General features: G+C 41.1%; 1 protein-coding gene and 1 pseudogene across 1 annotated transcript in view; both read right to left on the bottom strand.

Moving 5' to 3' along the window:
* The window catches only part of PTPRR (protein tyrosine phosphatase receptor type R), a 191,062-nt gene that overhangs the window by 18,597 nt on the left and 150,231 nt on the right, over positions 1–22,234 (bottom strand). Inside the window, exons 7-10 of the mRNA XM_061637817.1 lie at positions 17,997–18,183; positions 15,414–15,498; positions 9,268–9,347; positions 6,905–7,042 (exon numbers count right to left, since the gene is read on the bottom strand). Of these exons, the coding sequence (XP_061493801.1) occupies positions 6,905–7,042; positions 9,268–9,347; positions 15,414–15,498; positions 17,997–18,183 (490 nt within the window). The remainder of the gene's footprint in view (positions 1–6,904; positions 7,043–9,267; positions 9,348–15,413; positions 15,499–17,996; positions 18,184–22,234) is intronic.
* Positions 19,838–19,956, bottom strand: LOC133363487 (5S ribosomal RNA; annotated as a pseudogene).

The following is a 22,234-nucleotide window of genomic DNA, read 5'->3' as shown; positions in this document are numbered from 1 at the left end:
CAGTGGTTCCATTCCTATCTCTCAAATAGGCACCAGAGGGTAGCTTTGGGAGATGAGGTTTCAGACCCTTGGTCTCTTAATTGTGGAGTACCACAGGGCTCTATCCTCTCTCCCATGCTGTTTAACATCTATGTGAAACTGCTGGGGGCCATCATCAGGAGTTTTGGGCTGAAGTGTCACCAATATGCGGATGACACTCAGCTCTATCTCTCATTTAAGTCCTCACCAGAGTTGGCTGTAGATACCATGTCCAAGTGCCTGGAATCTGTAAGTGGATGGATGGGAGAGAACAGGCTGAAGCTGAATCCTGACAAGACCGAGGTGTTGCTTGTGGGAGACAAAGGGAGGCTGGGTATTACAGACCTGATGCTTAATGGGGTGAGATTACCCCTGAAAGACCAGGTCCACAGCCTTGGGGTCATTCTTGACTCCCAGCTGTCCATGGAGGCTCAGGTGTCAGCAGTGAGTTGGGCAGCTTGGTATCAATTACGTCTGATACAAAGGCTGTGTCCCTACCTTCCTGTTCATCTGCTCCCACAAGTGATACATGCCCTGGTCTCCTCTCGCTTGGACTACTGTAATGCGCTCTACGTGGGGTTACCCTTGAAAACGGTCTGGAAGTTACAGCTGGTACAGAATGTGGCAGCGCGCTTGATCAAGCACAGCCGTCGCCGTGATCACATCACTCCAGTGTTAATGGATCTTCACTGGCTACCAGTTGTCTACCGGGCCCAATTCAAGGTGTTGGTATTGACCTTTAAAACCCTAAACGGTTTCGGCCCAGTTTATCTGAAGGAGCACCTCCAGAGTCACCAATTATGCCGCCTGACAAGATCAGCCTCACAAGACCTTCTCTCGGTCCCACCGGTTAAAATAGCTAGGCTGGTGTGGACCAGAGAGAGGGCTTTCTCGATTGTGGCCCCCACCCTCTGGAACTCCCTTCCTCTTGATCTTCGACATACTCCCTCCCTGACAGGTTTTCGCTGAGCCTTAAAAACCTGGCTATTCAGGCAGGCCTATGGGATTGGGGAGGGTTAGTTTTATGATGTTTTAATTGGAAACTGATTTTAAATTGACTATGACTGTGTTTTATTTTGTATATTGTATATGATGTATTGTTTTTTATTGTAAGTCGCCTAGAGTGTCCATTAACCTGGACAGATAGGCGACCAATAAATAAAATTATTATTATTATTATTATTATTATTATTATTATTATTATTATTATTATTATCCCACCAAGTTTCAGTTATACCTATCAAGTTGTATTTACCCTCCTGTATTAAGAGTTCAAGTTCATCCTGTTTGTTTCCCATACTCTGGGCATTAGTATACAGACATCGAAGACCATGTGATTTATGGCCTGGCTTCCTTCCTACATTTTTATGAAGACTATTACTGAGCACCATTAGAGCTGTTTTCTCAGTTCTTCTTACTGTGCGCAAACCTTTGTTAGTCGTTACTGCCAAGTTTACATCTCCCTCCTCCTTATTTGTTACAGTTGTCTTTACACACCTTGTTTTGTGAACAGATAATGGAAGGTGGAAAAAAACCCCAGCCAACACACAGTTTATGCAAAATAAATGTTAGATTAGAAATAGGAGTTGTAATTCTGCATCTTCAAAACACATTGAGGTTAAACCTTTGCAAGTGATACAAGTTCACTTTTCCCACACAATGAGCTGGTTTTTAAAAATTGCCTACACTTTAAAAAAAGCCCTATTATGCTAGCACATGTTAAAATGTTCTGTTTAAATCCTGATGCTGCACATAAATGTCTGGCTTAAAAACAATTGCTAAATTAAAGCTGCAGTCCTCTCCACATGGGGTAAGTTTGTGTGCTGATGTGCTTTAAAGGGCTTTTTAACCACAGTTGTTGCATTCATCTGTTTTGTGCCTATTGAGTGTCCCTTGAAAAGATTTCATTTTCTTAGCACTAGTTACCACTTTTTGTTTTCTGGAACAGGTTCACAACAAGAAAAGAAAAGAAAAGAAAAGCCAACCAACCAACCAACCAACACAACAGGCCAAATGTTTCCTGACACTGTGCCTCCATGCTAGAAAAGCTCCAGCTATTGAACTTGAGACCCTCACACAGCACTGAAGACATAGAAGTTGCAAGAAAGAGAAAAAAAAGTGGGACACTTCTGTTTCGGATATATTTTTGCAAAAATGGATCTACAGCAGGAATGGAAATTTCTGAATAATTATGTTGCAAGTTCTTTTGGATCTAAATGTCATTGCAGTTCTTTCCATTTAGATACACCAAGACGTCATAAAACTGCACATCCCCGCAGATTGGGGAGTGAGTACCGGGCAATTTTCATTCTGTGGCATTATGCATGGTGCTGAGTTGTTGCACAATAGTAATATACTTGGGATAGAAACACACTCACTCTTCTGCTAGTTGCAGTACGTCTCCACCTCTCTCTTCTGAAAAGAGGGGCGCAGAGCACTAGTCAAACCCTGTCCCTTTTGCTGTAAAACCTGGTGGGGGCGTTTTTAAAAAAAATTCAGGTTCAAAAAGATTTCACAACCAATCCGCAGATCAACCCATTCCCCCTCCAGGTGTGGCTAATGGAAATGCTTTGATCTGGTGACTAGAGTGTTTACAGCCTTGGCTGAATTGCTGAACAACATCTACCAGAAGCTGCTGCTTATTCCATTTCTTTTTTCAACATCCATGACAAACTGCTCATCAGCCAGTTGCTTTATTCATAGCACTTATCTGTAACTGGAAACATGCCTTTTCCCCCCCTTTGGGAAAGGAAAATCACAGATATCTGCACATCCCTATTTAATTGGCTTGCAATTGGGAACCAAAGCCTGGTCTTTCTTATAGGTTTGTTTTATTTGTTTGTTTCACTTTCTACCTAGTTTTGTATGGCACCTAGTGGTTTAAGGAATAATAATAATAATAATAGCAATGATATTGCTGCTGCTGCTATTAATGAAGAGATTAATCAGCAGTGTAATGCAGATCTAAGTCCATTAGTAAGAGTGAAGCTGACGATATGCCGCCTGGGCTTTTTTGAGAGGAAGGGTGGGATATAAATTGAAGGAATAAAAATAAATAATAATATACTAGGGAAACTGTTAGTGATAGGATCGAATGTTTCCCATATAGGACAATGGAATGATTTACAAGTCCAAAAATATATGCAGAAAGCAGCCAAATGCATTGAATCAAGAGTTGCTGAAAGAACTGAGATTGGACTGTGAAGAAAAGTCTAAGGGTAGAGTAATAAATGTAACCCATCATATTACTGCACTAATTTTGTTGTCCTCAGTGGTCATTATTCCAGACAGCATGTTGTTGTTGCTGTTGAGTGGAGGGAGAGACAGGTTCCAGAAGCTTCTAGCTTATTACTGGTTACTTTTTAAAGAGTGGATATGATTCTACAGTGTTGAATCATGTCTAATTATTGAATACTGGTGACTTGAATTCCATTCTGTTGGAGCCCATTACTCCCCTTGCAGAAGCTGTAGGATTTCTAATTGGAATGGTCCAGTTCTGACCCAGTTCAGGATGGGAAATGTAAACAAGCCTAGCCCAAACATAAAAGCCTGACAGCTCAGATGGGATGACAGGGAACCTCTGATCTAATTAGGCAATCATATTGTAGCTCCTGATATTTCCCACTTATGATTCCTCTATGTTCCTCTCCTGACTTTTCACATTCTTGAGTTCTTAGTTGCTTGTCGTTTGTTGCTTACCTCTTCCTCTGTTTCATATCTTCTGTGTGTTTTTCTTCTTAGTGGTTCTTATCTATACAAACCTTTACCAGTCAATAGAATTCATTTAATGGATTTTCTTCTTTAAAATAATGACAACACATCTAACGGGAAGGACTGTAGCTCACTGGTGGAGTATCTGCTTTGCATGCAGAGAGTCAATTCCTAGTAAGACTCCCTGTCTGAAACCTTGGAGAGCTGATGCCAGTAAGTGTAGACAATACTGAACTAGATGGACCAAGGCTTAATTATCTCACCTAACCAATGACTAATTGTTTTTTACTTCTCTTGCTCCAGTTTTTAGTTTTGTAGTTTGATTTCTTTTTTATTATAAGCCCTCTTCTTCTTATGTTTGTACAGTATCTCACTTTTTAGGTGCCTAGATAATAACGATCACATTACGACTAGAACTCCTCCTCCTCCTCATAAAAGTCAGTAGCACATTCATTAACTGAGTGCCTGTTTTTATGTGACCAAAATGGCAGCATCCATGTACAAAGTATCAGTCTTCTGAGCGTTGTATCCAGTGCTAGTCACACTCAGAGTAGACCCATTGAAATTAATGGAGATGACTAGCTTAAGTTCATTAATCTTAATGGGTCTACCCTGAGTAGAACTTAGTTGGATACAACCCTGGATCTCCAAGTTTTGAAGAAGTACAAAATAACATTAGGGAAAACCCCTAAGAGGAGGGAGCCCCCTCCCAAACAACCCAATGAGGACTGAGTATGCTCTGTGGGAATGCTAACAAATGGGTAGGGGGAGATCAAAACCTAGGGAGGAGAGAATGGAATGGAGTGGCTGGAGACCTGAATAGGAGCACTCCACTTTGTTGTTGATGATGATATTAGGCTTTTTGGGGCCCATTTAAATGATGGCTGTTATGCTAAAACTGTTACTGACAAGCAACATAAGGTTGTCACTATATTGTTCTTACTATGTTTCTATGATCTTATGTATGAACATTGTATTTTATTGAATTCTGTTCTGTTACCTGCCCTCAGTGCCCTAAGATCTTTGGGTGAAGGTCAGATTATAAATGGTCTTTTCCAACCTTTGGGTCCCCAGATGTTGCTGGACTACAATTCCCATAATTCCTGAACACTGGCCATGCTGGCTGGGGCTGATGGGAGTTGTAGTTCAGCAACAGATGGAGCCCCAAAGGTTGGGAAAGGCTGGTCTAAATACATAAGAAATACATAAGAAAATTTTGTTCCAAATCACTGAAATGAGATGAAGATGGGGTCCTGTTTTCTCTCCTCTGGTGTATATGAATTTAGCAATAAGGTACTCAAAATGCTTAGGGTTTTTTTTTTGGGGGGGTGGGTGCACATTTTCATCCATGCCATTATTTTTCAATTAAAAGCAACAGTGTTATTATTTACAAGGAGATGAGGAAAGGGATGAAGCCTCTGATATGGATCTGATATGTATTAAAATAATAATCAGAAAAATAAAATACCCATTGTGGGAAAAGTGTGGATAAAAAAGAATATATGAGTGAAAATAGCATGCAAAAATGCATTAAATGATGAAAAATGACTTGCAAAAATGTGTATGTTAGTCAAAACTGCTAAATGTGTTTTTCAGGAAAAATTCACACTAAAATGCTGGATAATTTTCATGAGGATATATATATATATATATGTATTAATTTCTGCAAATTGCTGCAGAAACATGAAGAACTGAATTTAAGACTGGAAAAACGAGAAACTGAGAGAACAGAAATTGACAGATCTTTCCATACTTAGCTTCCAGTAGCAAATGACTGATTCATTCATCTACCATAAAAATAGTTCTTAATACTCATGCCAGGGCTTCACAGTGAAATGTCAGCATTTCATGTAAACAAAGTCTTTCTCCATATAGCCTGGGAACTATTTAAGATGTCTCCCTCTCTTTTATTAGGAGGAAATTGCCACTGTCAGTCCACCACAATGCAGATAAACAGTGCTGTAATGACCCTGAGCAATTCAGGTAAACACAGGGCTTCCTGATACGTTGAAAACCATTGGGTGTTTCTTTCAAGTCATTTTCAAGCAGAGTTAGAAGTGTTTAAAAATTTGGCATTTCCTTTGGGAAAAAATTTCTTCTTTAGGTCATATTACAGCAGGGTAGGTTTCCAGAAGCGTTTTGATCAGGTTAGACAAAGAACGGTTTAATTAATATTTCATGTTCCCTTAAAATACAATATTTTAGATATTATGTGAATATATTTTGGACAGAATAATAGTTATATACATAGCTCCTCAATAAGTTGTCTAGACTCTTATCTTGAGCAGTACCTGCCCGCTGCCACTTCAATACAATGGTGGTATCGGGGTAACAGTTTGGGCAGAGGTCCAGGGCCCAAGTCAACAGAACAAGCAGAAGGGTCCCCCAAATGTGGCAGGTCTTGTTTACCACATTTTGAAGTAATACACATTAGCAGCGCAGCCCTTTCTGTGTAAAAACCATTCAGTCCAGAATCTGAGTTATCATTAATTAAATTTATATCTTGTCTTTCCTCCCAAAAGGAACCCAGGGCACCAATAAAAAGAGATAAAACAATAAAAATATTTAAAAAGAATTCCAATACAGAGTAGGTCTCTACCTAAAAGGCTTTTTGGAAGAGGAGGGTTTCAGAAGGTGCCTAAAAGACAACAGAGATGGTGCCTGTCTAATATTTAAGGGGAGGAAATTCCAAAGTGTAGGTGCTACAACAATAAAGATCCAATTCCTATGTTGTGTGGAATGGATAAGATGGTATCTGCAGGAGGTCCTCACCTGCAGAGTGCAGTGGTCTATTTGGTATATAAGGGGGGGCAATCTTACAGTCACCTAAGTGCACCATTGGTTTAATGCACAGATGACATTCTTATTTGGAAGGATTGGCCCGTTTGTTTCTCAAGGACTGATCCTCTCATACTTCAGCACTGTCCCTTTCAGGCAAGGAAGCATCCTCAGTATATATAACTCCCATTCTCAAAATAAATTGCTGTACTGTGGTTATTATTTATTCATTGATCACTTTCTGATCTAAAATAGCAGTTATAAATTTGGTTTTCTCTGTGTGCTTCAGACTAACAGCATTCATCATGATGATGTTTGGATACCAGCGTAGGCTTGTATGATTGCATTCCATATCTAAAGGATAATTTTCACAAGTTACTAAGCTGAGAAATCATACCTCATTTTTCTCCTTCAGCTTTGTGATCATAACAATAACAGGACTGCCCTCTTGCCATACCATCAGCCAGAAATCATTCACTGTATTAATCATTGGGCCCTGGGTTGCAATGAAAGCCTTCTCCTGGCCACCATAACCCTGGTTGAGAAAAAGACACATTACACTTGAATGATAAAAAGTTTTACCATCTATTTGTATAAAAGAAACGGGCACCTAAATAAGAAGAGAACACAGATAGCCTGCATAGCCCTTCAGCTTAAAGTGCATTCACTAATCTAACAGCTCCTTCAGATGACCTCTTTATTAAACATTCATCCTGATTTGCTTGCACAAAGCTTAAGTAGAGGTTAGATGCTTATGCAGAGGTCTTTAATGAGTATTCTTTCCAATTTGTGTTCAGGGAGGTTATAGAACAATGAACATTCATCTTGATTTCATCCTTATTTGCATGCATGGTGGTTATACGTCTTCCTATTAATCAGTCATTTATCCCACACATTTAATTGCATTGCTCCATCACTTTTCCCTCTGCAAGAATCTGTTTTAAAAAAATAAAAAATAGCCCTGGATTTTTTTGCACCAGAGCTCTTTAATCCACTTTAATCAACAAATCTAAATTTCCAATATGCAACTGAATCTTACTCGCAAAATACCGACCATTGGGAGGTGGCCTGAAATAATATATTATGATGTTATAATTTGCTAGATATATCCTATTGGTTCTTTATTGCTTATAACATTTTATTTACAGAGGCTTGGAGTGTAAGTGAGCCAAACTCCACTCATGGGATGCTCCCACTGGTGCAAAGGAGACAAGCAGATTTTTTCATCCTCCTGCCCCCCTAACAGCCACCTGAGCAATCCCAAAACCTGCTCTAAAAGATTGGGGCACTATCAGCAACTGCATAGGTGATGGCACAGGGGCTTCAGGGGGAGGGGGGAATTAGCAAAAAAAAAGCACACCTAATATATTGTATTTGGATTTTCAAAAAGCTTTTCACAAAGTCCTTCATGAACGACTCCCAAGTAAGCTTAGCAGTAATGGAATAAGAGGAGATGTTCTCCTGTGGATCAGGAAATGGTTAAGTCATAGGAAGCAGAGAGTTGGAATAAATGGGCAGTTTCCGCAAAGGAGGGATGTAAAAAGTGGAGCTCCCCCACAAAGATCAGTATTGGGAACTGTGGTTTTTAACTTGTTCATAAATTATCCAGAGTTAGGGGTGAGTAATGAGACAGTCAAATCCGCTGGTGATACTACATTGTTCAGGATGGGTAAAACAAAAAGAGATTACAAAGAGATCCAAAATGATCTCCAAGCTGGGTGAAAGGGCAGTAAAATGGAAAATACAGTTCAATGTTAGAAAGTGTAACGTGATGCGCATTGGGGCAAAAAAGATATAATCATAATTTCACATTCATGCTCATGTAGTCTGAACTGGCGGTTACTGACCAGGAATGTGACCTTGGGGTTGGAATGGAAAGCTGCTGTTGCACTCAGGTCCTGCTTGCGGGCTTCCCATAGGCATCTGGTTGGCCACTGTAAGAACAAGATGCCTATGGGAAGATGGCCTTTGGCCTGATCCAGCAGAGCTCTTCTTCTGTCAGTGGGAGCTTCCTCTGGATCAGCTTGTTCCATTCATGGAAGGACGACTCAGGATCCAAGCAAGAGGAATGTGACAGAAAGAAAACTGTACCTGACAGCACAACACCATGTAAGGAGGTGTGATAAGAAAAGGAATGGAGTGGAGCTTAATAAAATCAAGTTTAAAAAATAGAAGGAAATATAGCCATGTTGGTTCCTAAGGGGGAAAAAACCCTCCAAATCCAGTTGGGCGATACCTTTATTGGGATCAACCGCAACATCATAAAACTGTGGAAAGCTTTCAAGTTCTCCAGAACTCTTCATCAGATAAAATGTTACAAAATGCAGGGGCTGAAAGGGATGAGGGGAAAAAACCCAACACAAAAAAGTACAAAAATTAGTCTGGAGCTTGTACCCATAAGCGGTCAGCTTGTAGACTCAGTTCCAAGATGGTGATTTCAGGCTGAATAAATCCCTCCCACGTACTATAGAGATCAGATTTCACACCTAGGATTCTGGGATAAAGTAGAAGCCATGGTAGCTCCCCATTTCTGAGAAATGAATGTCTGGTGTATAACCTAGATATGTCCCAAACTTTAAACAAAGCACACAAGTAGGTGGAAAGCAGAAGTAAAGAGAAACATGGCGGTCTTTCATTTAGCAAAGCCAGCTATTAATTTTGGATGATGTACCAAGTAAAGCAAAAAAGTATTTCTTGCTGCTTAGCAGGAAAAGGAAATATAAAAAGGCAAATTCTCACAATGCACATCAGTTTACTTACCCGAATGTAGTTAGCATTTATGTATGTGCTCAAAGCATCCCCTGGGTTCTTTGGTTTCAAACAGACTCTGCTTACAGGATCTGGAAAAACAACAAGGTTGGAAATTAAAATGAAAACCCATTTACCTTTGAGAGTTACAGAAGCATGTTAAAGGCAAGGTGGGAGAAAACCTCCTAAAATTATATGGGTATGTTGAGCACTAGTTACATTTGGCAGCAGCATCTTACACAGCTGCAGTAGCTGTGGTGGGATATACAGAGGTTTATAGAGCTATAAATATTAGAGCACACCAAGATTCACTTCAGACATTCCATAGAAGCAGAAAGATAGGAAGCACTTCCTCTTCCCACATCTTTCAGGTTTTGTCCAAAGGGAATGGGAAAATGCTGCAGCTCACTGGAAGACCACCTGCTTTGCATGTAGAATGTCTCTAGTTCCATCTCCAAGTAGGACTGAGAATGTCCTCTATCTGTAACCCTAGACAGGTGCTGCCAGTTATTGTAGACAATACTGAGCTAGATGGGCCAATGATCTGACTCAGTGTAAGACAGCTTCCTGTGTTCCTATGATACACATCTATATCCCGGGGTAAGATACACATTCTTCCAATGGAGAGACAGAACAGGCATTCCCCTTCTTTAGAATCAGAGTCGGAGGCAGGATGCATCTGAATACTAGTTGCTGGAAACCATAGGAGGGGAGACTGCTCTTGCACTCATGTCTGGCTTGTGAGCTTCCCATGTGCATCTGGTTGGCCACTGTGAGAAAAGGATGCTGGACAAGATGAACTACTGGCCTGATCCAGCAGGCCCTTCTTATGTTCTTAGAATAGGACTTAGAAGCACAATTTCCTCTCTTCCCTGGAACTTCTAAACAAGCTAAGATTCCAGCCATACCAGAGTTAAAATCTAGCTGTCATCTGCCAGAGAAAGACTCTCCTCAAGCCTCTATTGTTAGATGAGGTGGGCAAAGGTTTGCATTCACCTCTCTTATACTGACGCCATGGCGTGCAGAGGAACTGGCAACTTTGCCTGCTCCATGTGGTACCATATAAGTGCCCTTTAGCAATTATCCTGTTTACATTTTGAAGGATTCGGTCCCTTTGCAGCAGCACTGATGGCTGCTGTGGAGTTGCTGGTGCTGACCCAGAATCTCAGGCTGACAGATAATTAGTAGCACCCAACTTCAAGAGCACCCTGATGGTTCTGCTTGGATGATTTATCAGCTGTCTAGCCTTAAGCCAATCCATTGATTAAATATTCATTGACATCGAAATAGAGGTGTTTCTTTCTAACTCAGAGACAGTGACTATTCCCTTAAGAGCCTGGCTGTCTGTGTGCTATAAAGATCTGTGCTGTCCTCACCTTTGCTGATTGAAGGAAACAGATTGACTAGGGAGAAAGGAGAGCCTTGTTTACTCCCTGCAAGTGCCACATCTACACTGAAACTGCTAGCAGCCTGCACAGGCACAAACCAATGGCATATGCTTTGTTGTAGATAAGGATGGGAGCTGTTGGCCAATGCTGGTTTGAAAGCATTCCATTGCCCCACTTCACAAGGTAAGCAAGAGCAGGGCCATGAGGCAAGTGGAGCTTGTACACTCCGATCTCTGTGGACCAATTGATGCCATAACCCCAGGTGGGGGTAAGTACTCTCTTATTTTTATTGATGACTATTCCAGATTCACCACAATCAACAACAAGCACAAGGACCCGGAGCTGAACAAGCTGAAAGTGTTTGTTGTGGCAGTCAGCAACAAATTCCACAGAACTTTGGGTGCCATCTGCACTGACAATGGGGAGAATACATGGGAAGGGAGATGGAGGCAGACGCACGGCATCATGCACCAAAGGACTGCCAGTTATACACCAGAACAAAATGGTGTCACTGAGAGATGAAACTGATGTATTTTGGACATAGTAAGGTGCATACTGTCTGATGCAAACTCTTTGGGAAGAGGCAGTGTCCATAATTGTATATATACAGAAGAGACTGCTAACCAGATGAACTGATAAAATGCCCTTTGAATTGTGGCACAGGGCCAAGGTTTGGATACCAGGCCTATGCTCACATCCCAGAGCAGAAAAGGACTGAACTTGGCAACAGAGCCATTGAGGGGGTCTTTGTGGGTTATAGCCCCTGCAGTAAAAGCTACAGAATTCTTATTCCCCAAGTCTGTAGTATCATAGCTAGCCACAGCGTGTACTTTGAAGAGTCTGCAAGGTCAGGGACAATGGAGCTGGTGGAGATGAACCTAGCATACTTGCAAGCAGAGCACATTAGCACACAGCACCCAAGGAGAAAGTAGGGGTGACCCAATGCGCCTGAATTTGACAGCAAAGCCAATGCTGAGGAACTCAGTTTGGAAATGAGAGAGCACCAGAAGCCTAAGAGGTTGGAGAGAATGACCAGCCAGGTACAGTGACCTCATGACCAAAGCACAGCAGATCCAAGAACTAGTGAGGTAGGAGGAGATTGCCCTGCTGCCTAAGGACAAGGCAGGCAAGTGGATGAAGAAAGAGATGGGCTCACTGAACAGGAATGGGACCTGGACCCTGATGAAGCTGCCCCCCCAATTGCAAGGCAATCAGCTGTAAGTGGACTTTCAAAGTAAAGTGCAATGCTGATGGTGAGACAGAGTGCTACAAAGCCAGGTTAGTAGCAAAGGGTTATTCCCAAAAATATGGGCAGGACTATGATTAAACCTTTGCCCTACTTGCAAGGCACACCACCATCAGGGTGATGCTGAGTGTGGCAGCCAGCAGGGGGATGCAAGTCAGGCATCTCAACATTAAGTCTGTGTTCCTGTATCAGGAAATATTGTGTACATGGCACAACCACCAGGATTTACAGATCTAGAAGGGGCAGTATGTAAACTGCACAAAAGCATTTATGGACTGAAGCAGGCCACTAGGATATGGAATGAGAAAACTAATGGAGTTTTCATAAATCTGGGTTTCACCAAAGGGAAGGCAAACCTCTGCCTCTGTACCAGGCAGAAGGGTGTGTGTGTGTGGACATATGTACTGGTCTCTGTAGGTGACTTGATCCTGTGCTATGAGGCAGAAAGTGACACCACAGAAGTCATGCTCAGAGGCAGAACTTTGAAATTAAGTACCTGGGCCTAATAAAGACTTGGAAATTAAAGACCTGGGCCCAACTATTTGAGCATACAGGTGGAGAAAAGGGAGGATGGGAGCTTCCTCCTCAACCAGAGGCAGAAGATCGAGGAGATGCTGTTGGAGTTCAGGATGTTGAAGACATGTGGAGTCAAGATGCCCAAGGCTATAGATCACATGAAGGAGTGGGATGACGATGTCCCACTGCCAGACAATCACCAGTATCAAACGTTGATTGGGAAGCTGCTGTTCATTGTGACAGTCACCAGATCAGATATCGCTGCAGCTGTAGGCATCCTGAGCAGGAAGGTAGCCAACCCTTCCCAGCATAACTGGAATGCAGTAAAGCATGAGATATTTGAAAGGTATTGCACATAAAACTCAAGCTGCCAGGCAGTACACATACAAAACTGACTAGGTTTATGGACATGTGATGAGCCAGATCACTTCATAAAACCTGTTTATGTATGGGGGGCATTAACTGGGCCAGCAAGAAGCAGAAAGTTGTGGCTGCATCATCCATGGAAGCAGAATATGTGGCAGTAGCCATTGCATATCAGGAGATGATCTGGCTTAGACAGCTGTTCACTGACATGGGACTGGAGACCTCTGAAGCCACAGTTCTACACGAGGACAATCAGGGGTGCATAAAGCTGATGCAAAGCAACAAGTTGAGACCACTGATGTCAAGCATAATCAGATAAGGGACTTGGTGGCATGAGGGTGGTTGAGTTAGGATATTGTCCAACTGAAGAAATGGTGGCTAATGTGGTGACAAAGCCCCTGCTGGGCATACAGCATTAGCATCATCTAATGGGCATGGAAGTAGTTCAGTAACACACCAAACTTTGAGATGGGGTGTTGGAGGACTCAGTTCATGAGTCACTGAGAACCTGAACTCAAAGGTTACGCAGGGTTATACCTTGTTGAGATGGGATGGGAAACTAAAGAAACCACTTTGTCCGTCTCCCTAATCTACCTCTATGCTCCACTTCTTCCTTCTCTTCCTTCCACCCTCATGTTGATAGCAGCCATGCTCATTGCACAGAGCTCTTTGCTCTACAATGTAAATATGATTTACTTCTAGTAAACACTTATTTGTAAACTAATGTTCAGGTCTCTTGTCTGGTCCGTCACTACACACAGGGAGTCGATTCAGACTACAAGCCTTGCCTTTTCATTGATGCCACCCCCCTCAGTTGTTTCCTAGTAGTTGAGAGCTGTAGTATATATGTCCTCAGCAGAGGTAGATGCAACAAGCCTTGTCTTTGGACCACAATGTGGCAACTTTTCATTAGTATCTCAGTACAAAAGTGTGAATAAATCCTTAGTATTACTGTCTGATATATATATATATATATATATATATATATATATATTAGATAAGTAAGTAGAAAGCACAATGCAGAAAAAGCAAAGACCTACTGTCATTGAGATAATTCACCCCTGTCAACAGATTCCTTTGGAGGTGTTAATTATTTAACTGGATGCTTCAGCCCCTAAGATTACAACAGGATGAATGGTTGTTTAGCTGCCTATCAATTGTGGCAGGGCTGCAAAACATACGCTCAGAGTATCTAGATGTGTTCTACTAGACTTCAAGGTGCCCACTGGAGCTTAGTAAATAAATGTTTTTATACAGCCCTCCCCCAAAAAAGAGCGACTATCAAACAAATCATAATACATGCCTGGTTGGCTACAATTGACTTGGTTGGTAGCATGTTGTTAAGGTCTGCATTAAAACTGAAGTACTAAAATGAAAGACAGATTGGTTCCGTTGACCTTAGTCATTTAGATCAGGGGTGGGGAATTTCCTGTAGGGGAATCCTCCAGGAGTTGTCGAACTCCATCAGTCCCATTAGTATAGCCAATGTTCAGGGAGGGTGGTTGCAGTCAAAAGTCCTTAAGAAGAAGTGCCCTGCTAGATCAAACCAAAGGCTCATCTAGTCCATCATCCTGTTCTCACAATGGCCAGTCAGATGCCTATGGAAAGACCACGAGCAGGGCATGAGCACATTCTCCCCATTTATGGATTTCCAGCAACTGGTATTCAGAGGCATACTGTCGCTGATAATGGAAGTAGAACATATCCACAATGACTGGTAGCCACAAAGTCCAGCAACATCTTGAGGGCCACAGGTTCCCCATTCCTGATTTCGATCCAAGAATTTGAGTTTCAGTGCTTTCTAGAGTGAGCTGAAAATCTCTGTTATAAATGTCAATCGAAATGAAGCTAGATGTTGAAAAGTAAAAATGTAAATGTACTGCCTTCAAGTAGATTCCGACTTATGGCGACCCTATGAATAGGGTTTTCATGAGGCTGAGAGGCAGTGACTGGCCCAAGGTCACACAGTGAGCTTCATGTCTATGTGGGGATTTGAACCCTGGTCTCCCAGGTCGTAGTCCAACACCTTAACCACTACACCTTTGAAAAGACATAGAGCTAATTAAGTAAAAAATGGAAATGGACTGCCTTCAAGTTGATCCCAACTTATGGCGACTGTATGAATAGGGTTTTCATGGTAAGTGGTATTCAGAGGTGGTTAACCAAACCTCAATGACATCTGAAGAAAAATAGTTTAATAATGTTATGAATACCGGTGAAAAAGAAAGTGTCCAGAAATCAAAAGAACATAGGATCACATCATTTACTTTTCTTTCCCATCCTTTTTTTCGGGGGGGGGAGGGGGAGGGGGAGAAAAGAAAATCCTGTCACTAAAAAATTAAGAGCCGCATCACATTACATTTGGATAGCTAAGCAACCCAGAAATGCAGATCATACTTCAGAATTACTGAAAACTATAACAAGGGCAAACCTCTCAACAGCACACAGGATGGAGTTATCAGCCCTTTTCAAAGAAAAGCCATCATTTCACACATCATTTGACAAGTGCCCTAGTTCAAAAGGCACACCCAGGGCTGGAATGGAAAGGCTGACATAACCAGGGGACTGATAATAGGAAAAGGGAGGGCTGCATACTGGATTAAAAACTATACTGATAAAAGCATCAATTTCAATGGACTTACTTGGAAGAATGGTCTTATAGCGGTTTTTAGTTCCATGACTGGGGATGTCAATTTCTTTGGGATCCACAAAATTCATGGGGATTTCCTAGAGAGGAAGGGGGAGGGAACCCATAATAAAAAGTATTTATAAGGGACTAGTTACCACACGCATATAACGAAATCACAAAGCAGGTTTCAGTTTTCAGTAGAGGAAGAGTGGGGGAATGGGGATGATCAGTCTCTTCCATGCTGGCCATTTTTTTCCTGCTTAGAATTGCTTGTTGCAGTAGTAGGCATGCAGTTTGCTATCTGATTCTGTTCCGTTTTTCAATTCGTCAAATGGTCCGCCAGTTCCTATTCACTATAAATTGTGTTCTGCTAGTTATTGAGATTCCCATTTCTCCCTTTTTTCATATTTTTTTCTGAAAACTTACATAATTTTCTCTGTTATTCCTTATGCTGCTCTATATTCATTTAATGTATACAGCAGCAGCAGATTACAAAAATAATTACATAAATAATTACATCATTCTCACTACGGATTTTTCTTTTAAAAATTGTGGTGTTGCTAACAGCTGTGAATGCACGCAGAGTGGGAGCCTGTTCGACAATGAGACAAACTTGTGGATTATCCCAGAATTTGATGCCAAATCTGATTTTGCAAATATTCTACACCATCCCTTTGCAGTAGTGGATCACCCAGAGTGACTGGTGCAGTAGTGGATGATGCGGTGGGGCTGTGCTACTTATCTGACCTCCCTCCCACTGGATTGCTGCTGCATACCAGGATGGAGTTAGAGAGGGGCAAGGCATCAGTGCAGTGCGAATGTGCTATCAGAGCCAATTCAGTGTTCCTGCTGGTATGTCTGCACCATGGCAATTTTGCCAACACCTTGCCACTCCCCGTTTCTATTCTGGTATGCAGCAGCAACTTGGGCTTTGGGAGGTCAGGTATGCTCTCTGCTACTGGATGGGTGGTGTGAAAACATTACCGAATTCAATTTCCCTTGGGATAACTTGGCTCATAGGGGTCTGCCTGCTTACTATTGGTTGTATCCAACTGTGATCTGGAAGCGAAAAATGTATTTGTTCTCCTGACCATTTTTTGCTGTCCCCCGCCTACCATTGTTTTGAGTTGGTTTCAATAATTGGATATCATTGATTGTATTGTGAGTGACTAACTTAAATCTAGACTTCACTGGGTCTGCTATGAATACAACTTAGTTGGATACAACCCTGTATTTAGATATTTCTCCCAAGCTGGGTTGGCCAGTGAGCTTTTGCTTTTGGAAAGGGCTGTGGCTCACTGGTAGAGCATCTGCTTTGCATGCAGCAAGTTCCAGGTCCAATCCCTGGTATCTGTAGGCAGGGTTGGGAAAGATTCCCTGTCTGAAACCCAGAGAACTGTTGCCAATCAGTGTAGAACATCCTGAGCTAGATGGTCCGTTGACCTGACACAGTATAATTTATTATTTATTTATTTATTTATTTAAGGCACCCTCCTGAAGTCTTGTGCCTTCATAAGTAGCATGTGCCTTGGCTCATTTGCTTTCTGTTAGATATTCTAGGCAGATCTATGGGGAGCTGGTAGACGAGAAGTCTTACCTCAAAGCAGAGGATTAAGACCCATGGGATTTTGGTCTCTTCCAATTTCATAATACTATGAGATGTTGGTAGGACTACAGATATTTAAAAGCTGCAGTTCAAACATTTAGAAAAAGGTGTGTGTCCTGAGCAGGGATAGATGAATTTGTCAATTTCAGTTTCTTTAAGTATCTCATTTTTCCAATCTCGAATTTAATTATTCACATTTCTGCAGCACTTTGCAATTTTTTTTACAAATCCTCATGAAAATGTGTCAGCATTTTAGTGCCAATTTCTCAAACACACACATTTTTATATGTAGTTTTGACTAATATGCACATTTTTGCAAGCATTTTTTCATAATACAATGCTTTTCCTATGTTATCTTCACTAATATGTGCTTTTTAGAAACACTTTTACCTAGTATATGCATTTTTGTACACATTGGTTGGTTGGATAACTGCACTGCAAAATTTGGAGAAGTGTGAATTTGGAAGGATGCCTGTGTTTCAGTTCTCACACTGTTTCGGAAAGTGTGCGTTTGATAAATTTGGCTTTAAATGAGAACCAAATTGAATTTCTCCCCCATCCCTAACTGGGACCAACCTCAATGTCACCAAAGTGTGGAAAGCTTTTGAGTTCTCCACACCTCTTCATTAGAGAAGATGTTACACAAAGCAAGGACTCTATGGGACAAGGAAAAAACAAAAAAGTATTGAGAGGTGCAAATTCAGTAGTTTCTCATTAACATGCAAACCAAATATAATTTCTCCTCTATCCGTCATCCTGAGACTGTACCACTTCAGAATACTGGATGGAGAATCGCAAGTTTGAATATTTTTGCATGTTAAAAACTTATTATGTGTGGAAAACTAACACATAAGGGAGAAAAGTATTAAAATTTCATGTATGAGTTGGTATCTGCTGGACAGTTTGGATGAAGGGATGCAGCAGCTGAAATATATATTCTAGGTTTTGAATATATATTTAAACAATTGAATGAACAGTCAGTGGATTTACCATGAATTCTGTCTGAAGCAAATGAGAACTAGCAACTGTGTCTTGTAACTGTTGCTTTGTCAGGATCCGGCTAGCTGACTGCAAATACTCCATTGCGACTTTTTCTCTTGGCGTAGGCACTGCCACAAAAGGCTCAGCACTTCCCAAGCTGCTCATGTCTAAGGTGAGTGAGACATTGGATCCTCGCCTGTATTATGAGGACAAATAACGTGCAATCAGCTCTTGATTTCATGGAAAATCTTATCAGTTATTTTTGTACTTGATGCAGGTTGTGTTTGCACAGGGACTTAAGAGCTGCAATCCTAAACACACTTAAACAGAATGGGATTGACCTCTGAGAATACATACATTGGACTGCACTGCATAGTATTTCCTGGGATTGACTTGGTTCCATGTTGATGGCTGTGATCCACATGGAAATCACCTCTTCTTATCTCTGCCTCTGTGTAACCCCCCCCCCCAGATTCCCCAGAAGGTCAGAAGACTGTCCAGAGCAGAAGTTCATTAGGAGCAAGAAGTTGTGCTGTTAAAAAAAATGGCAAGCCTGAAGTCCTTGGAAACATAGACAAACTTGCATGGTTCTGCTCTCCTCACTAATTACATATGGGGGTCATCACCATTCAGTTGCTTGCTTTTCTATATTATGAGTCAGGCAGACTGAAACCTGATTTACATCACACCACATTGCTCTTTGCACCTAATGGATTTTGGCTCTGGACACTCCTCTGACCTCTGGGTTGGTTTTTTATTTTTTGGAGGGGGGCACAGAGGCAGATGTAGGAAGGAGTAGTTTCAAGTGTGGTAGTAAAAATCACCATGACACATTGTTGTCACATGAGTTTCATCCTATGAATATGTTGTTGGAATCAAGGATGGACGAATCTGTCAGTTTTGGTTTCTTATTTTTCCAATCTTAAATTCAGTTTTTCACATTTCTGCAGCAATTTGTGATTTTAAAAAAATCCTCATGAAAATTCAGCAGCTGTTTTCTGTGAATGTCTCCTAATAAACAATTTATATTAGATTTTTTAATATATACATATTTGCAAGCAATTTCCCCCAATTTAATGCATTTTTATATATTATTTTCTCTAATATATGCATTTGTGTATGTGCTGTTTGGTTGGAGAACCACATCACAAAATTCTAAGTGCAAATTTGGAAGGACTGCTGTGTTTTGGTTTGCATATGGTTTGAAGAATGCAAATTAGGTAGCTTCACATTCAAATGCAAACAAAATCAAATTTCATCCCCAGCCCTAGTTGGAATGAACCCCTAGTGAGGAGAGTTGACATTTATTTACCATATTAGATTAAACTACAGAAGACTAAGTTTCCCTTATTAACATAATATACCAGCACTCATTATGTCAGGATCCAAACAACATATGGAACTTTATGGTGATTTTACCACATCCAGAGCTACCCCATGCTTTGATTACCAATCCTAACAAATTGGTCTATAGTCACTGTTTGTCATTTTTAGTGAAAAGTCAGACAATATCCAGAGGAAGAAAAAGCCATCAGAATTGAAAAATTTTTTCCTCTGAGTTTCATTCCCTATACTAAGTTGCTATCTGGGGATGGTCTGAAAGCACATGGGGCCATCACTTTGCAGAAGCTTAAGCAGATCTAGGTCTGATCAGAGATTGGATGGGAGATTTCCAGAGAACCACACATTAACCACCTTGGGTTTCATGATGGATAAAAGGTAGAATATAAATGCAAGAAAATGAATAAATATCATAGGAGGATAATAGGTTTCTCACATCCATGGGCATATATTAATAGGGTTTTCATGGTAAGAGGTATTCAGAGGTGGTTTACCATTGCCTTCTTCTAAGCCTATGCCACCCTGTATTCCCAGGTAGTCTCCCATCCAAGTACTAACCAGGCCTGACCCTGCTTAGCTTCCAAGATCAGTTGAGATTGGGCGTGTTCAGGGTAGTACAGCTGTTGTCACTCTGTGTAATAAACAATTATGTTGCTGTTCTCTTGTTATGGAATTGTCCTCTTGTTGCTGCTGCTTGTTTACCCTTTTTTCTTCTAATTAGCAGATTCCTTTACAAACACGAAATTAGAAAATAACCACTTGTCTTTTTTGTATATATTGTGGAAATATATTAATTCATCCTCTCTCTTATTTACTACCAGAGGATCCTTCCAATATACCATGGCTTGTGCTTGTTTTATTGAACAAGTTCTCTCTTGCCATTTTGCTGGAGTGGAAATGACGTCGATTATTTGGCTGTGGCTTGGGAATCATTTATCACTGGAAAAGAGCCCTTGCTCAAATCAATGAGGTCAGCTGAAATACTACAGTACAGATTGCAGGTTTATTTCAATTTAAAACAAGAAATTATTGGTGCATCCACCAAGAAAGACAGCAAGTTCTGATTCTCTTAGAAGAATTGTTATAGTCTTCCATGGAAGTCACAAGGAAACACTATCACCACCACCACCACCACCAACAATAATAAAGCATTTATTGCCCACTTTTCACCCAGAGGGCAGATTACAGCAACCTTAAAATACAGTGTTAAAAACAGTTTTTAAAAATGCACATCACATTTATTTATGCACATTTAAACTTCATATGGATTTTTTGAGACCTCAGAGTTGCTGCCAGATACTTGCTTTCCTCTCATAGCTTCCATACAAGGAAGCCTAATTCACTTAGCAAGGAGCCAGCTGCCTGGCTGTCAACTGTGCCCCATTCTGGCACTACCACCTCATACTTTGTTCTCCTGGATGAATGCCTGCATTATATTGACCACATGTCAATTGTAGTCTGATGATCTGAATGTATGGAACAATTAACATCACTCAAAATATAACAGTGGGTCACCAAAGATCAATATATCCATAGCCAGCCATACCATTAGGCAGAGGAAAATGGCTGCTTCAAGTGGTAGATTTTGGAGGATGGTGAAGTGTTGGAGGATGGAGCTGTTATGTGCAACATGATTTGCTTTGCACTCCCTAAGCTAGCCTACTATGAAGGATGCTGTCCCATCACCAGTGTTGTATTAAGTTTCAACTGTTGTCTAGCTGGCTTCTGTGCATGGAACTGGGTGAAGGCACCCTCTTGTGCTTTGGCTCATGTCATATTTATTTATTTACATAATTTATACTCTGCCTTTTAGCCAAAAATATTCTCAAAGTGGCTTATAAAGATTAGTATTAAGATGGACCCTTCCCACAGAGTTATAAACGTAAAAATACATTACACACAAGAAAAAAGGAACTTGGGGGGAGGAGGAAAAAGCAAGGTTAAGCATAAGTCCCCTCCCTGATGAATTTCAGGCACTTGTCAAATACCTTTCTATTTCAGCAGGCACTTTAAGGAAGTTTTCTGTTTCTGTGATTAATTTTAATTTATCTTATCCATTGTATGCTTTATAATTTTTATGTATGCTGCTTAGAAACTTTAGTAATTAAGCTGTATATAAATAGCTTAAATAAAAAAAGTTCTTAAACAGTTCTTATATCACAGTTAAGTGCAAACAGTTCATAAATGGAGGTCAAGTCATAAGGATATGGTGATGGTGCATCAGATTGCATTGGTCAAAACCAGGGGTTGCCAAGGTTTTGGAGCACATTTGGAATTTTGAGAAAATGCTGTGGGTGGCTGTCACAAAATGGCTGCCTTGGAGTTATGGAATAACACAAAATGGCTGTCACACCCAAAAGAGCAAAAAAGAGACAGGGCAAAATGGTGGAGGCATGCCCCTCTATCAGCTTCCCCTTCAATAGGGAAAAAGGCACTTACATCAGCCACCACCACACTTGTTCACAGAGAGAAGCTCTTTGCATCATTCATCTGTTCAGAACAGATGCGAGGATGGGTGTCCAATCCTGGCATCCAATGAAATGTTGGCATGTTTAAGGGCAGGGGGTAGCAGAGCATAAACTAGATGAAACAGTAAGTGAGCAGGAAGAGCAAACAGTCTGTTGTACATTGTGGATTTTTGAGGGGATGTTTACTGATACCTTTCACATGAGCTAGAGGATATTCTGGAGGGTATACTGGCACCCACAGGTGCTATATTGGCAACCCCTGGTCGAAACTATAACCTGATCCAATGTGTGCACAATATCTCTGTGCCTGACAACTGAGGAAGCAGTTCTGCAAACACATCCCACTGTGGGCATGCAATCCTTCCCATTTTGGTGAATATGGCACCTCTTGCAGATGGAGAAGCACCATATATGTATCACTGAGCTGAGCACATTACG

The sequence above is a fragment of the Rhineura floridana genome, chromosome 8 (assembly GCF_030035675.1).
Source record: "Rhineura floridana isolate rRhiFlo1 chromosome 8, rRhiFlo1.hap2, whole genome shotgun sequence".
NCBI lineage: Eukaryota > Metazoa > Chordata > Lepidosauria > Squamata > Rhineuridae > Rhineura > Rhineura floridana.
Note: the sequence above shows the minus strand (reverse complement) of the source record. Positions and strands in the feature narration are given on the sequence as shown.